The 23,017-nt window shown below is 47.4% G+C and overlaps 2 protein-coding genes across 5 annotated transcripts in view; one reads left to right on the top strand and one right to left on the bottom strand.

The window, feature by feature from the left end:
• C8H1orf167 (chromosome 8 C1orf167 homolog) overlaps nucleotides 1-23,017 on the bottom strand; it is a 145,435-nt gene that overhangs the window by 74,852 nt on the left and 47,566 nt on the right. For 2 of the 4 annotated variants that reach the window (XM_053401082.1, XM_053401080.1), the window contains one exon: nucleotides 22,280-22,301. In XM_053401082.1, the coding sequence (XP_053257057.1) occupies nucleotides 22,280-22,301 (22 nt within the window). Of the gene's footprint in view, nucleotides 1-22,096; nucleotides 22,302-23,017 lie in introns of those variants that run through there. The other 2 variants (XM_053401083.1, XM_053401078.1) reach the window with 1 other exon arrangement.
• MTHFR (methylenetetrahydrofolate reductase) overlaps nucleotides 1-23,017 on the top strand; it is a 37,142-nt gene that overhangs the window by 12,009 nt on the left and 2,116 nt on the right. The window contains exons 2-11 of the mRNA XM_053401088.1: nucleotides 2,056-2,322; nucleotides 3,842-4,080; nucleotides 6,979-7,089; nucleotides 8,929-9,122; nucleotides 11,982-12,232; nucleotides 15,719-15,853; nucleotides 17,595-17,775; nucleotides 18,627-18,809; nucleotides 21,364-21,465; nucleotides 22,826-22,945. Of these exons, the coding sequence (XP_053257063.1) occupies nucleotides 2,066-2,322; nucleotides 3,842-4,080; nucleotides 6,979-7,089; nucleotides 8,929-9,122; nucleotides 11,982-12,232; nucleotides 15,719-15,853; nucleotides 17,595-17,775; nucleotides 18,627-18,809; nucleotides 21,364-21,465; nucleotides 22,826-22,945 (1,773 nt within the window). The 5' untranslated portion in view covers nucleotides 2,056-2,065. The remainder of the gene's footprint in view (nucleotides 1-2,055; nucleotides 2,323-3,841; nucleotides 4,081-6,978; nucleotides 7,090-8,928; nucleotides 9,123-11,981; nucleotides 12,233-15,718; nucleotides 15,854-17,594; nucleotides 17,776-18,626; nucleotides 18,810-21,363; nucleotides 21,466-22,825; nucleotides 22,946-23,017) is intronic.

Below are 23,017 nucleotides of genomic sequence, written 5' to 3'. Positions count from 1 at the left end.
CTGTAAATATGTGCCCTATTTCTCTTTCTTTCATGGATGTGTGCGAGATAGTTAATTGCAATTAAACCTGTTAATTAGGCATGTGCTTGTGTGGCTCTTGGATGTGGATTCTCCTCTCAGCTGAGCAATTACTAGGCATTTTCATGCCACTCTTCCGTCAAAAAAGGCTTGCAAATGTCGATGAGAATACAGTCCCCACCATCGCAATCTAAGGTCACATGCAAACCAGACATGATTTAAATCCCATTTCCCTCCCCTAAAGGATCCTGGGAACTTTGTTTAAGGGTGCTGAGAACTGTGAGGGATGAACTACAGTTCCCAGCATCCTTTGAAGGAAGCAACATGCTTTTAAATATATGGGTGTGGGTGTGGCCTATGAGACATGACACAAAAGGAAAGGGGAGTGGGAGGGAAGAGGAGGTGAAAAGCAGGTCTAGGCTCTAATTCTTAGTTACAGTCAGTGCTTTTTCCGGGGGGGGGGGTATTCAAGGGTACGCAGTACCAACACCTTTTTTCCTAGCCTAGAAGAAAAGCACTGGTTACTTGCCGCAGCCAGAATGTCAATGGTTGCAGTGAATAAAAAATCAGAGGGAGAGGAGCATAAAATTGCTGGTCTTTTTAGCCACGTTAATAGAGGAACCCTCCAGTTCCAACTCTCTTCCTTTGCCTGATGGAATGGCTGCTGAGCTGACTGCTCCTGTTGTCCCTGACCATTGGCCATGCTGGCTGGAGCTGATGGGAGTTGTTGATAAAAACGGGTAAAAAGGTAAAGGACCCCTGGACAGTTAAGTCCAGTCAAAGGTGACTATGGGGTTGCAGCATTCATCTTGCTTTTCAGGCCAAGGGTGCCAGCGTTTGCGTGGCAAGTTCCCGCCTCCCACCAGTAGAACTAAAGACACATGACACCATTATTTTAGGTTAATTGGCTAAAATTGGCCACAACTTTATTAGTTACAGGTAAAGAGCGGTATTGGCTTAGGCATTGGTCCTATCCGGCTTCAGCCTGTTTGCTTGAAGACCCGGAAGGGTTAACACCAGCAGGGGGAGCTCTGCTGATGCACATCAACTAGGCACTCCCCCGGGGTCACTGCTTCGGGGGCGCGCTTTAGGCCCTGGCCTCCATAGGCTTCGGACGAGGCCACGCCCCCCAGAATCCTTTACCGGACTACCCTTCAATATTTGGGGGAGGTGATGGTGCTCCTCCCCCCAACACATCTACATAACAATCCCCCTACCAATAATAATAATAATAATAAATTTTATTTATATCCCGCCCTCCCCAGCCGAAGCTGGGCTCAGGGCGGCTAACAACAATAAAACAATACAAAAGTACAATGCCTAACCTCCAAAACCAAAGGAGTTGTGACGATTCGCTACGAGGTAGGCGAACAACCAAATGGCCGGTGCCAATTTGCCAAGTGGAAAAAATTCCTACCAGGCCCCTTAACGGCAACCAACCGAGGTCCATAGCAAGGTCAGAAGGGGAAACTTAAAGGGCGGGTGGGTGGGAAAACCTCAACAGCTGAGCGGAACCAAAGAGGGAGATCCCGGGGCTGCGCTTGCCTTAAATGAGGCAAGGCACACACCCTGAGCCAGCCGATGACGCGGCCCGAGGATTCCCCTGATCGCGCGGGGGCTGGAAGCCAGCCTCCGTGCATGTGTTGGGGGGCATGAAGCCCGCAACACCACCTCCTCCCGAGGTTGGAAGTGGCTTTGTCCACAGACAGCTTTCCAGATCATGTGGCCAGCATGACTAAACTGCTTCTGGCGCAACAGGACACCGTGACCGAAACCAGAGCAAACAGAAATGCCGTTTACCTTCCTGCCGCAGTGGTACCTATTTATCTACTTGCATTGGTGTGCTTTCGAACTGCTAGGTTGGCAGGAGCAGGGACAGAGCAGCTGGAGCTCACCCTGTTGCGGGGATTCGAACCACCAACCTTCCAATCAGAAAGCCGAAGTTGTTGATAAGCAGCTTCCAGTGGGGGCACCTCAGGCTAGCACAAGTGGCCCTCTGTTTGCTTAACCTTTCTCTCCACTTCCTGTTTCCCCCAGGTCTCTCGCCATGGTGAACGAGTCCTTCGGCGCCGGCAACGGGGTGGCTGTCCTTGGCAACGGGGCAGCCGTCGTGAGGTCCGACGGCAGCAGCGGCAGCGACAGCTCCAAGGAAAGCTCACGATGCTCCACCCCTGTCCTCGACACCGAGCGGCACGACCGCCTGTGGGAGAAGATGCGGAGGCGGCAGGAGTCTGGGGACAAGTGGTTCTCCCTGGAGTTCTTCCCTCCAAGGACATCCAATGGGGCCGTCAACCTGATCTCCAGGTGAGGGGTCTGTTCCAGGGCAGGCTGTTGAAATCCGAGCGTTGTGTAGAAGTGGGAGAGGGATGGTGGGTTGTTTAGTCATTTAGTCATGTCCGACTCTTCGTGACCCCATGGACCAGAGCACGCCAGGCACTCCTGTCTTCCACTGCCTCCCGCAGTTTGGTCAAACTCATGCTGGTACCTTTGAGAACACTGTCCAACCATCTCGTCCTCTGTCGTCCCCTTCTCCTTGTGCCCTCCATCTTTCCCAACATCAGGGTCTTTTCCAGGGAGTCTTCTCTTCTCATGAGGTGGCCAAAGTGTTGGAGCCTCAGCTTCACGATCTGTCCTTCCAGTGAGCACTCAGGGCTGATTTCCTTCAGAATGGAGAGGTTTGATCTTCTTGCAGTCCATGGGACTCTCAAGAGTCTCCTCCAGCACCATAATTCCAAAGCATCCATTCTTCAGCCTTCTTGATGGTCCAGCTCTCACTTCCATACATCACTACTGGGAAAACCATAGCTTTAACTATACGGACCTTTGTTGGCAAGGTGATGTCTCTACTTTTTAAGATGCAGTCTAGGTTTGTCATTGCTTTTCTCCCAAGAAGCAGGCGTCTTTTAATTTCGTGGCTGCTGTCACCATCTGCAGTGATCATGGAGCCCAAGAAAGTAAAATCTCTCACTGCCTCCATTTCTTCCCCTTCTATTTGCCAGGAGGTGATGGGCCTAGTGGCCATGATCTTCATTTTTTTGATGTTGAGCTTCAGACCATATTTTGCGCTCTCCTCTTTCACCCTCTTTAATTCCTCCTCACTTTCTGCCATCAAGGTTGTGTCATCTGCATATCTGAGGTTGTTGATATTTCTTCCGGCGATCTTAATTCCAGGTAGGGATTCATCCAGCCCAGCCTTTCGCATGATGAATTCTGCATATGGTGGGCGATGAATTCTGCATATGGTGGGAAATGAATTCTGTATATGGTGGGATGGTGGTAGCGCGGGGTTAAACTATGGAACTCGCTAGAAACACCATAACCAGACACTGGAGAGACCTGTCAGGAGTAAGCATGGACCAATGGTACCAAATAGTATGGGAAACAGCCCTACTAGAAAAATTAACCAATAAACTGAAACTGACACGGGGACAAACAGAAGAAGACTCCCCTTTATCACATACACAGCCCAACAAGACAATGACAATAATCCACCAACAGCATACAAATCAATAGGGCTAACCAGATCCAAAACACCCACCCACCTCACTCACACACGAAAACAAAGATCACCACAGCCAATCACAAACAAACAACCACACCCTAGGCCAACCCCAACCTTTCTCACCTCCAAAGGAACACAAGTGAACAGCACAAGCAACGCTGACACCAAACCCTACATACATTAAGCAAAATGGTAACATCGCCCAAATGTTACTTTAAACATTTTTTCTGACTCATTGTAAATCATTCCCCGGAATGCTTTTGTTATCTTGCACGTCCACCACAAACTTTTTATTTGTCTCTGTTGGGTGGCAATCTGCAGGCTTGACCGCATGGGTGCAGGCGGCCCGCTCTTCATCGACGTGACCTGGCACCCGGCTGGTGACCCAGGCTCTGACAAGGAAACCTCCTCCATGATGATGGCAAGCACAGCGCTCAACTACTGTGGCCTGGACACCGTCCTCCACATGACCTGCTGCAACCAGACCAAGGAGATGATCACGGCGCACTTGCAGAAGGCCAAGCGGCTAGGTCTCAAGAACATCATGGCGCTGCGTGGAGGTGAGTTAAATCGAGGAAAGATGGTAGCTAGATAATCGAGCAGCTGCTGTTCCCTCGGGCCTGAGAGGGATGGGGTTGTAGGATCTCTCCGTTGGCTCTCTTCAACCTCTTTTCTGCTGGTCGTTCCGCAAGTGAGGAGGAATGCCCGCATTTTCTATTTTTCCTCTTCCCTCCTCATCCATCTTCCTTTTGTGTCAAGTCTGTTTTAGACGTAACAAAGAACAAGTGCTTGATTTGACTTTCCGCCCTCCCCCATCTTTCATCTTTGGTTCAGATTGTAATAATGATTTTAACGGAGAACGAATTTGTCCCCCTCCTCCCAGTTCCTCTTTGTGTTGCGTCTCTCTTTAGATTGTAAATCTGGGAGCAGCCGCCTTGTTGGATCTGCGTATACTGCCCTGGGAGCCTAATTTGCTTTATTTGTTGTGGCTGAAGGAAGAGGTAGTGATAACAGGACTAAAGTCAGGCCCGTCAGGAGCAGACATGGATTTCCATCTGGGATGGAAGTTTTCTATCCACTGAGCTTCTGCTGTCTGTCGGAGGGACCAGAAAAGCAGTTGGCAGAAGTTCCTGCTTTGTTGATCCATATCAGGGGTAGGCAAACTAAGCCCGGGTGCCGGATCTGGCCCAATCGCCTTCTCAATCCGGCCCATTGATGGTCCGGGAATCAGCGTGTTTTTATATGAGTAGGATGTGCCCTTTTATTTAAAATGCACCTCTGGGTTATTTGTGGGGCCTGACTGGTGTTTTTACATGAGTAGAATGTGTGCTTTTATTTAAAATGCATATCTGGGTTATTTGTGGGGCATAGGAATTCGTTCATTTTTTTTCCTTCAAAATATTGTCCAGCCCCCCACATGGTCTGAGGGACAGCCCACGGCTGAAAAAGTTTGCTGACCCCTGATCTACATGGAAGGAGGAGGCCTAATTTTTAATACACATCCATGTTCACTGGATGTCTTGTCCAGGGCTTGTTTAACCATTAAGGAAAATAAGTACAGTGGTACCTCGGGTTAAGTACTTAATTCGTTCTGGAGGTCCGTTCTTAACCTGAAACTGTTCTTAACCTGAAGCACCACTTTAGCTCCTGCTGCTGCTGTGCCGCCAGAGCATGATTTCTGTTCTCATCCTGAAGCAAAGTTCTTAACCCGAGGTACTATTTCTGGGTTAGCAGAGTCTGTAACCTGAAGCTTACGTAACCCGAGGTACCACTGTACGTGCTTAGAGCATCAAGGGACAGCAGTCATCACAGAAAATTTCCGTTGTCAGATTTACCAGGGACCACATGGTGCAGCTGAACCAGGTTCCACAAAAAAAGGACTCTCCACATACACACAAAATGAGCTGAGCGTTCATTTTCCCAGTTGAAGTATATTAAAAATCCCAGCTGAGCAACTATGTAACGAGGCAGGCTGGACGCCTTATCTCTACTAGGTACAGAAGCGGGTGTGTTATGTAAGATTAATTTTGAGGATCTGATCAAAGACTTTGCAAAAGCAGGAGAAATTTCTTTTCATCTACTTTCATAAAGTGGAAGTATACAAAAATGAACATAATTTTCCATCTTACAGTAGGTTTCCTTTCATTTCGAAAAACAAAATTTTGTTTTATGGTTTATGGTTTGTATTTTGAATTGTTTTTTTTTTAAAAAAATTATTCAAAATTATAACAAGACATATTATCCAAAAACATATCATCCTTGTCCCCCCCCCCATTTTTCCTCCCCTCTCCCAAACCCCCCCACCCCCAACTTCCCTCAGTTCCAGTTTTTGGTTTCTCTGAGACTGCTGTTTTCTGCATGTTACAAAGTTGTATAGATCCTCAAACTATTTAGCTGATTATTATCAATAAAAAGTTTGTGAATGTTTATTCAAAACCTGCCAAGGAGTCCAGTTCGCTTTGTTGTATCTTCAAATACTTTGTAAAGGGTTCCATTCATCCTTAAAGTCACGGTTATCCTTGTCCCATAGCTTATATGTCAGTTTTGCCAGTTCTGCATAGTCCATCAATTTGTCTTGCCATGATTCTTTAGTTGGGTTTCTTCAGTCTTCCATCCTTGTGCTACCAGAACTCTCGCAGCCGTTGTCACATACATGAAGATGTTTTTCAACTTTTTGTGCAGGTCTTTCCCTACAATCCAATTTTGAATTAGATATACCGAATTGGCCTGAATATAAGCCTCTCTCTCTCTCTCTCTATTTTTTTTTTTTTTTTTTGCCAATTCCGACCATGGAACGTTAAAGTGTGGTTTAAATTCGCGACCTTGCCAAAATTGGCTTTTACGATATCACTGCTGAAGCAGACATATGGTAAAACGGAACAAGTGTGAGTGCCTGTGGAATTTTAAGGGAAGGGCTTATATTTGGGTATTGTCTCCCCCCTCCCTTTAATTTTAAAGGTTCAGCTTATATTCAGGCCAATACGGTGTGTGTGTGTGTGTGTATAAGTATGTACAGTGGTACCTCAGGTTAAGAACTTAATTCGTTCCGGAGGTCCGTTCTTAACCTGAAACTGTTCTTAACCTGAAGCACCACTTTAGCTAATGGGGCCTCCTGCTGCTCCTGTGCCACCGGAGCACGATTTCTGTTCTCATCCTGAAGCAAAGTTCTTAACCCGAGGTACTATTTCTGGGTTAGCGGAGTCTGTAACCTGAAGCGTCTGTAACCTGAAGTATATGTAACCCGAGGTACCACTGTGTGTATGTGTGTGTGTGTGTGTGTGTATGGAACACCCCCCCCAAACCTTAAAAGTGCTTAGGGCTTCTAAAGGGTTTAATCTGGCTGAGAGTCTTGTCCAGGAGAGAGAGAGAGAGAGGTAAAATGAAGTAAAAGCTGGTACTGTGGGGAGTGTGTGTATTTACAAAAGTGTTGACCGGGCACTTCCTGTCTCTCCCCACAGACCCCATTGGGGAAGAGTGGCAAGAGGAGGTTGAGGGTTTCAACTACGCTGTTGACTTGGTGAAGCACATCCGCTCTGAGTTTGAGGATTACTTTGACATCTGTGTGGCAGGTAAGAGAGAGAGAGAGAGAGAGAGAGACTGGCGGTGCCTGTGCGCACATGCCAGTTCTGCAAGGATTACTAAAGGAATGTGAGAATCTGAGCTGGATAGAGATCTGCTCTGTGAACCAACTTTAACTCTGGTCTTGGTACATAATAAAAGCCTGCCGGATCAGTCTAAAGGCCCAGCTAGTCCTGTTCTCAGATCGCTGTGGGGAAACGGCCAAGAGGGTTCGAACACAAGAGCAACAGTATTTGCCTTTTATGCACGAGCCACACCTTTGCACAGCTGGGTGTTGTTGTTGTTTAGTCGTGTCCGACTCTTCGTGACCACATGGACCAGAGAACGCCAGGCACTCCTGTCTTCCACTGCCTCCCGCAGTTTGGTCAGACTCATGCTGGTAGCTTCAAGAACACTGTCTAACCATTTCATCCTCTGTCGTCCCCTTCTCCTTGTGCCCTCCGTCTTCCCCAACATCAGGGTCTTTTCCAGGGAGTCTTCTCTTCTCATGAGGTGGCCAAAGTTTTGGAGCCTCAGCTTCAGGATCTGTCCTTCCAGTGAGCACTCAGGGCTGGTTTCCTTCAGAATGGAGAGGTTTGATCTTCTTGCAGTCCATCGGACTCTCAAGAGTCTCCTCCAGCACCATAATTCAAAAGCATCCATTCTTCGGCGATCAGCCTTCTTTATGGTCCAGCTCTCACTTCCATACATCACTACTGGGAAAACCATAGTTTTAACTAACCGGACCTTTGTTGGCAAGGTGATATCTCTGCTTTTTAAGATGCTGTCTAGGTTTGTCGTTGCTTTTCTCCCAAGAAGCAGGCATCTGGCTAACACCCCAGAGGACAGGATCACACTTCAAAACGACCTTGACAGATTAGAGAACTGGGCCAAAACAAACAAGATGAATTTTAACAGGGAGAAATGTAAAGTATTGCACTTGGGCAAAAAAAATGAGAGGCACAAATACAAGATGGGTGACACCTGGCTTGAGAGCACTACATGTGAAAAGGATCTAGGAGTCTTGGTTGACCACAAACTAGACATGAGCCAACAGTGTGACGCGGCAGCTAAAAAAAGCCAATGCAATTCTGGGCTGCATCAATAGGAGTATAGCATCTAGATCAAGGGAAGTAATAGTGGCACTGTATTCTGCTCTGGTCAGACCTCACCTGGAGTACTGTGTCCAGTTCTGGGCACCACAGTTCAAGAAGGACACTGACAAACTGGAACGTGTCCAGAGGAGGGCAACCAAAATGGTCAAAGGCCTGGAAACGATGCCTTATGAGGAACGGCTAAGGGAGCTGGGCATGTTTAGCCTGGAGAAGAGGAGATTAAGGGGTGATATGATAGCCATGTTCAAATATATAAAAGGATGTCACATAGAGGAGGGAGAAAGGTTGTTTTCTGCTGCTCCAGAGACGCGGACACGGAGCAATGGATCCAAACTACAAGAAAGAAGATTCCACCTAAACATTAGGAAGAACTTCCTGACAGTAAGAGCTGTTCGACAGTGGAATTTGCTGCCAAGGAGTGTGGTGGAGTCTCCTTCTTTGGAGGTCTTTAAGCAAAGGCTTGACAACCATATGTCAGGAGTGCTCTGATGGTGTTTCCTGCTTGGCAGGGGGTTGGACTCGATGGCCCTTGTGGTCTCTTCCAACTCTATGATTCTATGATCTTTTAATTTCGTGGCTGCTGTCACCATCTGCAGTGATCATGGAGCCCAAGAAAGTAAAATCTCTCACTGCCTGCACAGCTGGGTAGCATTCGAATAATATGTAACCTTTGGAAAACAAAAAAACCCCAACCTCTACCCCTGAATTCCCCTGTCTTTATCGTTGGCCCTGAAGGTTACCCCAAGGGACACCCTGAAGCAGAGAGTTACGAGGAAGACTTGAGGCACCTGAAGGAGAAAGTGTCCGCAGGAGCCGACTTCGTCATAACGCAGCTGTTCTTTAGGTCGGAGACCTTCCTCAAGTTCTTGAAGGACTGCCAGGCTATTGGTATCACCTGCCCTGTTGTGCCCGGGATATTCCCCATACAGGTGAGTTGTGTTTGGGTTCTGCTTATGGGATTCTCCCATCAGGGCAGCTGGTTGGCTTCTCTAAGAACAGGATTCTGGACTAGATGGGCCATTGGCCTGATTCAGCAGGGCTCTCCTTATATTTAGTCTTTATATATACACACACACACACACACACACACACACACACAGTGGTACCTCGGGTTACATACACTTCAGGTTACAGATGCTTCAGGTTACAGACTCTGCTAACCCAGAAATAGTGCTTCAGGTTAAGAACTTTGCTTCAGGATGAGAACAGAAATCGTGCTCCGGCAGCGTGGCAGCAACAGGAGGCCTCATTAGCTAAAGTGATGCTTCAGGTTAAGAACAGACCTCCAGAACGAATTAAGTACCGTATTTTTCGCACCATAGGACGCACTTTTTCCCTCCTAAAAAGCAAGGGAAAATGTGTGTGCATCCTATGGAGCGAATGCAGGGGGGAGGCAGGCGGGAAAAGCCCCCAAGAGCCGCACACAAGCTTCGTGCGCTTTTGCGGGCTTTTCCCCAGGAGGGAGAAGGGCAGGGCCTGACTGGCCGCATCAGTCCCTTCTCCCTCCTAGGGGAAAAGCCCCCAAGAGTGATGCCCTCTTTAAAGGCTGCGCGGCTCCTGCGGGCTTTTCTACGAGGTGGGGGAATCCCCCCACCTCCCAGAAAAGCCAGGAGAAGCCGCGCAGCCCCGTTAAAGAGCGCGCGGCTTCTGCGGGAGATGGGGGAAACTGCAGCAGATTCCCTCCTCCCGGGCTCCCTTTGAAGTGGCAATGTGGGAGGGGAGCAGCTTACACTCGTGTAAGCAGCTCCTCTCCCACTTTCCTGCTTCAAAACAACTACGGAGGAGGGAAGGAAGGGGAGCATGGATTCTCCGCTGCTGACGGCTGCAGCGGATTCCCTTCTCCTGGGCTCCCTTTGAAGCAGGAAAGTGGGAGGGGAGCAGCTTACACTCGTGTAAGCAGCTCCTCTCCCACTTTCCTGCTTCAAAGTGGAGGGAATCCACTGCAGTTGCGAGCAGAGGATCCATGGCTCCGCTTCCTTCCCTCGAAGCAGGGTGCGGGGGTGCAGGGGGCAAAGACAGCAGGAAATAGATGCTGGGCAGAAAGACACAACCACACTTTGACCACTGAAAGTCCACCCCAGATTTCCACTGAGACGGCCAGGCTAATCTCGATGGCCATAAGTCAGGCTCAGCATTATTAACTGGACTTAGATAAGCCATGGTTCCCCTTCTTACCCTCCTCTGAGGCTCGATTTAAAGCAGCAAAGCGGACAGGAGCCGCCCGCTTTGCTGCTTTAAATAGTTTAGTGCAACATTTGATTCAGAAATTTTTTTCCGTATTTTCCTCCTGTAAAAGCTAGGTGCGCCCTATGGTCAGGTGCGCCCTATGGAGCGAAAAATACGGTACTTAACCCGAGGTACCACTGTATATATATATATATATATATACAGTGGAACCTTGGTTCTCGAACTTAATCCGTTCCAAGAGTCTGTTCGACTCCCAAAACCATTAGAAAACTAAGGCACGGCTTCCGATTGGCTGCAGGAACTTCCTGCACTCAAGCAGAAGCCGCATTGGACATTCGGTTTCCGAAAAATGTTCAAAAACCGGAACACTTCCAGGTTTTCGGCATTCAGAAACCAAAACATACGAGTACCAAGGCACAACTGTGTGTGTGTGTGTGTGTGTGTGTGTGTGTGTGTGTATATGTATATATGTTGCTGTTTTTTGTGTTTTAAACTTTTTGCTTTTTTTTAACTGCCTTGAGACTTGAAACAATAATAATTAATAATTTGATCATCATGATGATCTGAGTAGGGCTGGGCGATATACAGTGGTACCTTGGGTTATAGATGCTTCGGGTTACAAACTCCACTAACCAGGAAGTGGTTGCCCCAGGATAAGAACGGAAATCGCATGCCAGCAGCCCAGCGGCAGCAGGAGCCCCCATTAGCGAAAGCACACCTCAGGTTAAGAACCGTTTCTGGTTAAAAACAGACCTCTGGAACGGATTAAGTTCTTAACCTGAGGTATCACTGTATCAACATATCATCCAAAGCCAGTAAGAAGTCCATATTGTGATATCGATTTCATAGCTTTTGACCTGGCAATATATCGCGAATCATGATGCGTGTTAGGGCTAGCCAATACGTTGTCCAAAACCGGTTTCAAAGCATGATACCAGTTTCATCATTTTTGACCAGGCATATATTGCGAATCATGGGGTGTGGGGGTGTACTATGCAAAAATTGTCAACGCAAGAAAAACAGTGAAGCTGGCTAATGCCTCTACATAGTTCCATCCTTATTTCAGACATTGTGATATATCAGTATATTGCGATATTCAGATGGGGATATATTGCAATGTTGAAAACCACATGTCAGAAGCAGAAGTCCCAGCGAAGGAAGAATGGATACAAAACCTTATGGAATATGCAGAAATGGTGAAACTTACCGGAAGAATAGGAAATCAACATTTTTTAAATAAAAGAATGGAAATGGTTTATTGAATATTTACAGATAAATAATAAACAGACTGGCAGGGTTATTGTAATAACCTGCAGTTTTATAGGAGTATATACTTAAAGCAAATTTAGTTGATTTGGATATGCAGACGATGTTAAAAATAAATTTAAGGAGCCACAGAAAGAGGGGGGAAGGAAATCAAGTTCTGAAATGTCAAAATGATTGTAAAATCAGTGAAATGTATAAAATTTGTGAAATGTATAAATTTGAAAGGTATAAATGAATGAATGAATACAGTACCAGACATCGTGCAGCCCCAACTCTGAACATGGCTAGCATTCGATCCAACCCATAATTTCTCTTCCCGCCCCACCCTGCTGTAGGGCTATCATTCCTTACGCCAGCTTGTGAAGCTTTCGAAGCTGGAGGTGCCACAGGAGATCAAGGACGTCATAGAGCCCATCAAGGACAACGACGCGGCAATCCGGAACTATGGCATTGAGCTGGCCGTCACCATGTGCCGGGAGCTGCTGGACAGCGGCCTGGTCCACGGCCTGCATTTCTACACCCTGAACCGGGAAGTGGCCACCATGGAGGTCCTCAAGCACCTGGGTCTCTGGAAGGAAGACCCTAGGTGAGCACCTCCATTTTTTCTCCTATTACTAAGAGAGCCAGTCTTCGTAAAGCAGGTTTCAAAAGTTAACTACCGTATTTTTCGCTCCATAAGATGCACCTGACCATAAGACGCACCTAGTTTTTAGAGGGGGAATGCAAGGAAAAGAACATTATTTAAAGGGAGCGCTGAGCAGAGTCTGAATGCATCCCAGGCTCTGCTCAGTGCTCCCTTTCACAAGCCGCGTGGAGCGTGTGAAGAGACTGCGGATAAACAGCATTAAAACCCCACACCCACTGATGAAAGTTCTGAATCTGAAACTGACTCAGATGGTTCAGCAGCAAAACCCCACAGAGCGTGTGTGCAGCGCTTGCAGGCTTTTCCCTGAGGAGGGAGACATGCTGCCCTTCTCCCTCCTCTGGGAAAAGCCCCCAAGAGCTCCACATGGCTCTTTAAAGGCAGCGTGGCTCTTGGGGGCTTTTCCAGGAGTTGGGGGAAGGGACAGAGCGTGACTAAGTCAGAAGCTAGAACAGCGAGAGGGAGCGCTGTGCAGCGATCTCTCTCGCTGTTCTGGCTTCTGGGATAGCTGCGCAGCCTGCATTCGCTCCATAAGACGCACACACACTTCCCCTTACTTTTTAGGAGGGAAAGGGTGCGTCTTATAGAGCGAAAAATACGGTAGCTTGCAACATCTTTTTTTAAAAAAGGAAAACCAACTTATTTATGTGTTGTTGTAAACAATGCAAGTGCAGGGATGGAAACAAACAAGATTCCGGTCAATAATTGCACAGTTTTCCAAAGATGCATCGAGTTATGATGGAGGTTTAACAAACAATTGCTGTCAAAATCCGAAATAGAGTATGTGCAAACAGGAAATAAAAAAGTAAAGGAGAGAGAGGGAGGGAGAAAAGGGGAGCGAGGAAAAAAGCCAGGAAAGTAATAAGGAAAGGTATTGTGTGGAATCAGAGAATTGTACAGTTCGAAGGGACCCTGAGCATCATCTAGTCCGGGGGTCAGCAACCTTTTTCAGCCGTGGACCCGTCCACTGTCCCTCAGACCATGTGGTGGGCCGGACTATATTTTTTTGGGGGGGGGGGAATGAACGAATTCCTTTGCCCCACAAATAACCCTGAGGTGCATTTTAAATAAAAGCACACGTTCTACTCATGTAAAAACATCCTGATTCCCGGACCGTCTGCGGGCCGGATTGAGAAGGCGATTGGGCCTCATCCAAACCCCTGCAATGCGGGAATATGCAGCTGTCCCATATGGGGATCGAACTTACAACCTTGGCATTATCAGCACCGCAATCTAACCAACTGAGCTATTTATTGGGTGGACCCTTTTTATTTATATATTTATGATCTTTAAGGACAATATTCATATGCTTTCAACAGAATTTCAAAAAGAATAGAGTGGTACCTCGGGATGCGAACGGGATCCGTTCCGGAGCCCCGTTCACATCCTGAACAGAAGGTAAGACACATCTGCGGGTCACGTTTCACCGCTTCCGCACATGCGTGTGACGTCATTTTGACCGTCTGCACATGCGCGAGCTGCGAAACCCGGAAGTAACGCGCTCTGTTACTTCCGAGTCGCTGCGGAGCGCAACCCAAAAATACTTATCCTGAAGCATATTTATCCCAAGGTATGACTGGTGACAGCAGTCATGAAATTAAAAGACGCCTGCTTCTTGGGAGAAAAGCAATGACAAACTTAGATAGCATCTTAAAAAGCAGAGACATCACCTTGCCAACAAAGGTCCGTATAGTGAAAGCTATGGTTTTCCCAGTAGTGATGTATGGAAGTGAGAGCTGGACCATAAAGAAGGCTGATCGCCAAAGAATTGATGCTTTTGAATTATGGTGCTGGAGGAGACTCTTGAGAGTCCCATAGACTGCAAGAAGATCAAACCTATCCATTCTGAAGGAAATCAGCCCTGAGTGCTCACTGGAAGGACTGATCCTGAAGCTGAGGCTCCAATACTTTGGCCACCTCATGAGAAGAGAAGACTCCCTGGAAAAGACCCTGATGTTGGGAAAGATGGAGGGCACAAGGAGAAGGGGACGACAGAGGACGAGATGGTTGGACAGTGTTCTCGAAGCCACAAACATGAGTCTGACCAAACTGTGGGAGGCAGTGGAAGACAGGAGTGCCTGGCGTGCTCTGGTCCAGGGGGTCACAAAGAGTCGGATACGACTAAACGACTAAACAACAACAACAAATTACTGTATATCTAACCCCCCTCTGTCTGACCTTCCAGAACTCTTTAAACATTGCCCATCCTTTCTAGAATCTGTTTATCTTCTTTTCCCTCGTTGAACCCAAAGGAATCCATCTTGCCACATTCTTTGCTAGCTTGTGGGTATTGCTGTATTGTGGGTAAGGGAAACTCCATCCTCTGCAGCCTTCATGGACGTGAAGGCTAGAAATATATTTTTTAAAAATCAGCCTTCTAGCCAGCAGACTGGCAGAAGAGGAGCAGAGGGCGATTCTCTACCACCAGTTGCTTGGTGGCCCAAGCAAGGGTAGGCTAGAAATTCCTGATTGAACAGGCAACAGCACCTTGGAGAGCAGTCTAAGGTTTGGGTTAAGAACCACGGACAGCTCTCCTGCAAGTGGGGCCAGGCATACAAGTTGTCTCAGCGAGAGATTGCTTTGACCAGTCAGCCTGTGCTAGGAATGTGTAATTCTCTGGAGTGTTCAGTCTCTCCCAACACAAAGACAGAACAGGCAATCTCCTCGGGTGGGAGATTAATTCTTCTGTCTCTGTGCCTGCCACTGTTCTCCCCTGAGCTTAGCTTCTCCCAGTTATGAGGCATGCTCAAAACAGTCATACATCACCAGAGACGGAGAACTTTAAAGTGTTAAGATCAGAAGGCGGAAAACATGAAAACAACGAGAAGCGGCAGGAACGAAGATTTGGAGATATGCTTCAGAGGTCCAGACTATGGGGAGCCCGGAAAAATTAATAATTACAATTTGGACTTTTTAAATTTTAATTTATTGTTTTTCATCAGATTATGATGCGTATATGTTGATTGGCTGTTTTTATTGGAAAATCAATAAAAATGATTTTAAAAAAACAACAGTCATACATCAGGGTGCAATTAATTCTTCCTTACTTACATGCTGTAAAAGTAAACCTCATTTATTCACTTGTGTATATATCCCACTTTTTGCACACAGCCCCCCCCCCACATTTAATCCCCACAACAATCTTGCGAGGTAGGCTAGGCTGAGAGACAGTGACCAGCCCAAGGTCCCCTTATGAACTTCATGGTTCAAGTGGGGATTTGAAACTTGGCCTACTGCATCCCAGTCCAACCCCTACAACCACACTGACTCACTTGCTGGATATAAAAATGAGCCATCCCTTCAGTTTTTAATTCAGGGGGAACAAAACACGTGTCAGCTACCGGGAAGTGTTGAAAAAGACGCAGCACGCAAGTATAGGTGCAAATATATGTTTTCATTTTCTCTCCCTCCTTCTCCCTCCCCTGCAAGGCGTTCCCTGCCCTGGGCGGTCAGTGCTCACCCCAAACGGCGAGTTGAAGATGTCCGACCCATTTTCTGGGCCTCCAGGCCAAAGAGTTACATCTACCGAACTCAGGAATGGGATGAGTTTCCTAATGGCCGCTGGTGAGTGTGGCGGGGGGGGGGGGCAGGTGGATGTATCCCTCTGGAAAGAACTGGTTGAACTGGGAAGCGATGGGAGGCGTATCTGAATTAAAACAGAAGATGCAATGGTTATAGACCCGTTGAGGTTGTTATATATAATTTTTATTAAATTTTACATTTCAAAATATTCTTTTAAACAACCTTAAATCCGTGACATCCCTTCTTCTCTTTCTGTGGTTCATTTTGCATACCATACACCCTGCATATTTTACATAAACTAAACCATTCAGTAATCCGTTGTTACATCCATCAAAACTTATTTACACTGCTGAATTTATCTTAATGCTGTCAGCGCTTTTAAATGAACACAATTTTCACCCATATACTCAGTAAACCTTTTCCAGTGTTCTTCTTGTTCTATATGTTAAATCTGCAAGTTGTGCACATTTCATCAGTTTAAGTTGCCATTCTTCTTTGGTTGGGACCTCACTTGTTTTCCATTTTTGGGCTAACAAGACATGGGCTGCAGTAGTAGCCTACATAAATAGTCTTTTTTGACACCTGGGAATTTCCCTCTAATAGACTAACTGATAGGTTAATGGAATGACTTATCTCTTGGGCCTGTTAATTTCAGCGGGGCTACCCTAAGTAAAACCTAGTTGGCTGAAACCCATAGGGTTGTCTACTCCCAAGTCCAGAAAAGACCCTATATTTTCTGGGCAGATTTCCTTGTTTTATTCCCTTGTTCGATTCATTATTTCATGAAATGGATACACCACTTGACTGTAAAAAATAAAAAAGCAAACAAGCCTCAAAGCGGTTTGTAAAAAAGGCAAAACGATAAAATTTATCAGTAAGAAAAATGTAACAGCGATAATGTAAGACTTTCAAGAGCTCAAGTTAACCTTTGAAGCTACCTTTGAAGATGACCCGGAAACTGCAATTAATCCAGAATGCGGCAGCTAGACTGGTGACTGGGAGTGGCTGCCGGGACCACATAACACCAGTTATGAGAGATCTGCATGGCTCCCAGTACGTTTCCGAGCACAATTCAAAGTGTTGGTGCTGACCTTTAAAGCCCTAAACGGCCTCGGTCCTGTATACCTGAAGGAGCGTCTCCACCCCCATCGTTCAGCCTGGACACTGAGATCCAGCACTGAGGGCCTTCTGGCAGTTCCCTCATTGCGAGAAGTGAGGTTACAGGGAACCAGACAGGGGGCCTTCTCGGTAGTGGCACCCGCCCTGTGGAACACCCTCCCTTCAGATGTGAAGGAAATAAGCAGCTATCCTATCTTTAAAAGACATCTGAAGGCAGCCCTGTTCAGGGAAGTTTTCAATATTTAACGCTGTTTTTAATACTTGATTGGGAGCCGCCCAGAGTGGCTGGGGAGACTCAGCCAGATGGGCGGGGTATAAATAATAAATTATTATAAATTATTATTATTATTATTAACAACTGGCTAAAAACAGATTGAAATATGCATCAGTTTTCTAAACCTCTGTGTGGGCTTCAGGAATGTTTCTAGCACAGAGTACAGCGAAGGCAGCTGCCTGATGTCAATAGGCAGGGAGTTCCAGAGTTTGGGTATTGCCACACTAAAAGATGGACTTCTTATAAATTTAGAACAGGGATTATGTGGCCCCTGCAACAGTTCTGCTGATGGAAGCAGTCAAGTGGGCGAATGTGGGGGGAGGCCATCTTGCCCGTAAGGGGGCTTGTTCCTGCCCTGCCCTAACACGCCTTTTCTCCCGCAACCCTCAGGGGTAACTCATCCTCCCCCGCCTTTGGGGAGCTGAAGGATTATTACCTCTTCTACCTGAAGAGCAAATCTCCCAGGGACGAGTTGCTGAAGATGTGGGGCGAGGAGCTGACCAGCGAGGAAAGCGTCTTCGAGGTGTTCAGGTGTTACATCGCTGGAGAGCCCAACAAGGAGGGGCACAAGGTGAGAAATTCAGGGAGGACCCTGGCCCACGAACCTCCACATACGGGGTGAACAAGTGTGGCCATCCTGACACAAGCCTCACATACCCTCCAATATTTCTCCAGTGAAAATGGGGAATGTCCTATTCCGTTGTTGTTGTTGTACCCCATCCATCTGGGCACCTTCCAATATAAATAAAAACAGAATAAAACACACACACACAGTGGTACCTTGGGTTAAGAACTTAATTTGTTCTGGAGGTCCGTTCTTAACCTGAAACTGTTCTTAACCTGAGGTACCACCTTAGCTAATGGGGCCTCCCGCTGCCACTGCGCCACCGTTGCGCGATTTCTGTTCTCATCCTGAGGCAGTTTTAACCTGAGGTACTATTTCTGGGTTAGCGGAGTCTGTAACCTGAAGCGTCTGTAACCCGAGGTACCACTGTGTGTGTGTGTGTGTGTGTGTGTGTGTGTGTGTATATACAGTGGTACCTCGGGTTACATATGCTTCAGGTTACAGACTCCGCTCACCCAGAAATATTACCTCGGGTTAAAAACTTTGCTTCAGGATGTGAACAGAAATTGAGCTCCGGCGGCGAGGCAGCAGCAGGAGGCCCCATTAGCTAAAGTGGTGCTTCAGGTTAAGAACAGTTTCAGGTTAAGAACGGACCTCCGGAACGAATTAAGTACTTAACCTGAGGTACCACTGTACAAATAAATTATTGTTGTGGTTAACACGTGTGTGTGTGTCTGCTTGAGGTATAACGGGGAAGGAATTTTAAAATTTAAGGGGATTTGGAAGCATGGGAGAAAGCTGCCCTCTCCCCTTTCAAAATATTGATAGTTTTTCTCCCCCCCCCCCCCCCGCCATAGGTGACCTGCCTGCCTTGGAACGATGATCCTCTGGCGCCCGAGACCAACCTTATGAAAGAAGAGCTGGCCAAGGTGAACAGGAGAGGGATCCTGACCATCAATTCCCAGCCGAATATCAATGGCAAGCCCTCCACCGACCCGATTGTGGGCTGGGGTCCCGACGGAGGCTACGTCTTCCAGAAGGTAACATGCCTGGGGACATTATGCTCTTCTCCCCTTCCCTCCCATCTCCCAGTCCAAGCAGTTCCGTCCTCTTGCGTAGATCGTGTGTGTTAACTTCAAGCTTGCGTTTTTGTGTGAAAGGAAGAACCACACTGCCTTTCGTGGCAAAGCTTTAGGCACTTCCGGGGGTCAGGCTGGATGACCCCTGGGGTACCTTCCACTCCACAGTTCTGTGATTCCAAGTCGCGTGCTATGGCAAATTAGGAAGGTAGATTTGTTTGACATGTGTATAGGCTGCTGTTCAGGGTCCGGTTTCAGGAAATGGTATACATCGCTCAGTAGAGATAGGAACACAGGAAGTTAGTTGTCTTTTAACATGAAGTCATATACAGTGGTACCTTGCTTCTCAAACGCCTTGGTTCTCAAACGCCGAAAACCTGGAAGTAAGTGTTCAGGCGGCTAGTCCTAGTCTTTATAACCCTGTACCTTCTTCCAGAAGGTGGAAGCTGAAAGAGATCATTTCTGGGGTGCGCACTATCCTGCACTATCTCTGCTGCTTTCTTGTGGCACCTGGCAGCATAGATTTGATCCGAGGTGGGAAGAGTGCAGCCAGTTATTCTCTCCGCAGTCTTTACAACCTTGGACAGCATTGTTTTTCCCGTTTTTCCCAAACCACACACACAGACCATAATGCACTCTCCAAAGTGCAATGGTAAAATGCCATCAACAGGTCCTTTCAACCCTTCTCTTTAGACACTGGAACATAGGAAACTGTGTTCTGTATAAAACACAGTTCTGAATAACTGTGTTATTCAGGCTGTTGCTCTGTCCAGCTCAGTCTCATCTATGCGGACTGGTAGCAGCTCTCTGATGTTTCAGACCAGACTCTCTCCCAGGCAGACCTGGAAATGCTGAGGGTTCAACCTGGTTCCCGAGGCCTTCTGCATGCCAGGCAGGTGTTCTGCCACTGGGCTATGGCTCCTTTCCTCGTCCTTTAGCTTGAAAGGTTGATCTGTAGCTGTAACTTGGCCCAAGCAGTTCTCAAACGGCAGGGCGTAGCCAAGGCCGGCTAAATCAAAGAAGTCTGGCCACTCGGTGCCGGCAGGTGTCAGAAGCAGTGGAGGAAAATAAAGATTCCCCGCCTCAGAAATATTGAAGTGTGGGGACAGGGCGGGGTGTGTGTGTGTGTGTGTGTGTGTGTGCACGCGTGTGACAAGCCCCTTACAATGAGCGAGTAAATAGTGGGGGGAGCTGTGAACCTCAGTGCCAGCTGGCTACAAAGCAAGCGGTGGGGTGATTAAGCAATGCTAGCAGGGGGCTAGCAGATCCGCCGTTTGCGAGACAAAAGGCTGCAGGGCTTTGGATTTCAAAAGCTCTCATTTTGAGCCCATGGGGCGCTGTGTCGGCAGCCCCCATTAAACGGGGACCCCCGCTGCGAAATTGCTCCCCTCCCAGTGAGCCACCAGAGTGCTTGTATTATTTGTCTTGCTTTCGAAAGCAGCCTCTTGATCTTCGCCACACACCCCTTCCCCCTTTTTTAAAACTCTGACCACAATGAGAAATCCAGTCTATCCAGTTTACCTTTTCGATGAAACAACAACAAAAAAAGCATTCCTTAATAATATCCAGGTTTTGGATCAACTTCTTCAATTATTATTTTTTTGGTACCATCTCCCTTCTCTCTTAATCCAAATAAGATTAAGGTCAAGTGAGACTTTTGCTCAGTGCCCCAAAGCTAATCCCAGTGTGAACTGGGGGGCGGGGAGGAGGGTCTTTTTCTTCAGAGAGGCAATCATTGTTGCTGTTTCTAAACTGCTCTGCTCCACATGGTAGCAGAAACACTGAAGTAGAGCAAACTTGATTTAACACAATCACAGTCCAATAAAGGGACAGCCAAGCAGTACTATTGTAATAGTAAAATTTAAGGTCTCATATATATATATATAATAAATGTTCATAAATGTACCAACCAAGCACGTACATAGATCAGCACAGGAAGACTGTCCTGAAACCATTTTGACTCCCAAACTGACCAAATGTTTTCTCTGCAAGGAGGGAGGGGGTGAGGGAACCTTCCCATTGTCTCAGGAATTGGGTAATCACCATCCCAAAGAAATGGGCAGACTACCAGGAAAGGCAATCAGATAACCTGGCAGACAGGAAAAACAACAGCATTCAAATTTCTGTTGTAGACCACCTTTTCTGTCATGTGGGTATGATGTTTGTGGGGGGTGGTCTTGGGTTACACTTCTTCTGTGATGTATGTATGATGTATGGAGGGGTGGTCTTGAGTGACAGGGCAGGGAATTTAAAATGTCTATATAAGGCCTTGCACGCCATTGTTCTGGGTTCCCTATTAGGGACTTTGTCTTCTTTCCATCTTTGGGTCAGTAACAACTGGGTGGCTGTCGTCGCATACATAAAAAGTATTTTCTGCTCCCTTGGAATATCGGCACCTACAATTCCTAATAGAAAAACCTCTGCTTCCCCCCCCCCCAAAGTTAATTTAAACGTATAAATTGTGCCATTGCCGGGATTCTCTGGTGTCAACACCTCCTCTCTCGACTCCTTCCAGGCTTACCTGGAGTTCTTCACCTCCAGCGAGAACGTCAGAGCCCTCCAAACAGTGCTGAAGAACTACGGCCAGCGAGTGAATTACCACATTGTCAATGTCAAGGTGTGTTCTTCCTCAGTGCCAGATTACCAAATAGACAGACTGGGCACTGGCCTATGAGCCTAAGGGCCCCTCAACAACAGATCAAAATAATATTGATTTGATCTTGAAAGAAAATTGGGAGATAATTTGTGAGGGGGTTCTGACTGCCTAGGAGACTCCACTGGGTTTAATCCGACACTGGTCCTTCCTCTGGTAGGCTGGCAGGGAAAACGTTTCCGTGGAAACCTGGGATGCTTGAACTGAGAGCGGATGTGGGGAGCAAACCCTCTGCTTGTGATCTCTGGAGAATATTTTGAGAATTGTTCAGCCTCTGCTAGGACAATTGGCTTTGGGTTCATGGCTCCTCCTTGTGGCCCAGTTTCAGTGCCTCCTGTTTAGCCAGAGAATCTGATCAGCCGAGCATATCGTCCCCTGGAGGAGTTTTCTGGGTTTACTTCACCCGGCTGGATGCAGGAAGGAATAACAACAACAATTTATTAATTATACCCCGCCCATCTGGCTGGGTTTCCCCAGCCACTCCTGGAGGCTTCCAACAGAACACTAAAATACAGTAACCTATTAAACATTAAAAGCTTCCCTAAACAGGGCTGCCTTCAGATGTTTTCTAAAAGTTTGGTAGTTATTTTTCCTCTTTGACATCTGGTGGGAGGGCGTTCCACAGGGCGGGTGCCACTACCGAGAAGGCCCTCTGCCTGGTTCCCTGTAACTTGGCTTCTCATTGCGAGGGAACTGCCAGAAGGCCCTCAGCGCTGGACCTCAGTGTCCGGGCAGAACGATGGAGGTGGAGACGCTCCTTCAGGTGTACTGGGCCAAGCCTGTTCAGTTGGGCCTGAGATCTGTAAAAAAGAAAAAGAAAAAAAGTAAAGGACCCCTGGACGGTTAAGTCCATTCAAAGGCGACTATGGGGTTGCGGAGCTCATCTCGCTTTCAGGCTGAGGGAGCCGGTATTTGTCCGCAGACAGCTTTCCGGGTCATGTGACCAGCAGGACTAAACTGCTTCTGGTGCAACGGGACACCGTGACGGAAACCAGAGCGCATGGAAACGCTCTTTACCTTCCTGCCGCAGCAGTACCTATTTATCTACTTGCACTGGTGTGCTTTCGAACTGCTAGGTTGGCAGGAGCTGGGACAGAGCAACGGGAGCTCACCCCGTGGTGGGGATTCGAACTGTCGACCTTCTGATCGGCAAGCCCAAGAGGCTCAATGGTTTAGACCACAGCGCCACCCGCATCTTGAGATCTGTACAGGCCTGGCAGCAAGTTAACAGGTGTATGCAAAACCGTGATGCAGCTGTTTCCAGGCTGCATGCGCCCCATTTCTTTCTCTTCCTTCTAAACACCTTCCTGTTTCCCGTCGGTAGGGTGAGAACATCACCAACGCGCATGAAATGCAACCCAACGCCGTAACGTGGGGCATCTTCCCCGGCAGAGAGATCATTCAGCCGACGGTTGTAGACCCGGTTAGCTTCATGTACTGGAAGGTAAGAGGGTTATTGTTCCCTGCCCTGCCCTGCCCCAAACACCCAGGAAACTCTTAGCCTGTTGGTACAGAT

The sequence above is a fragment of the Podarcis raffonei genome, chromosome 8, assembly GCF_027172205.1.
Source record: "Podarcis raffonei isolate rPodRaf1 chromosome 8, rPodRaf1.pri, whole genome shotgun sequence".
In the NCBI taxonomy this organism is placed as follows: domain Eukaryota; kingdom Metazoa; phylum Chordata; class Lepidosauria; order Squamata; family Lacertidae; genus Podarcis; species Podarcis raffonei.
The sequence above is the reverse complement of the archived record's forward strand: the minus strand, read 5'-3'. Positions and strand labels throughout refer to the sequence as shown.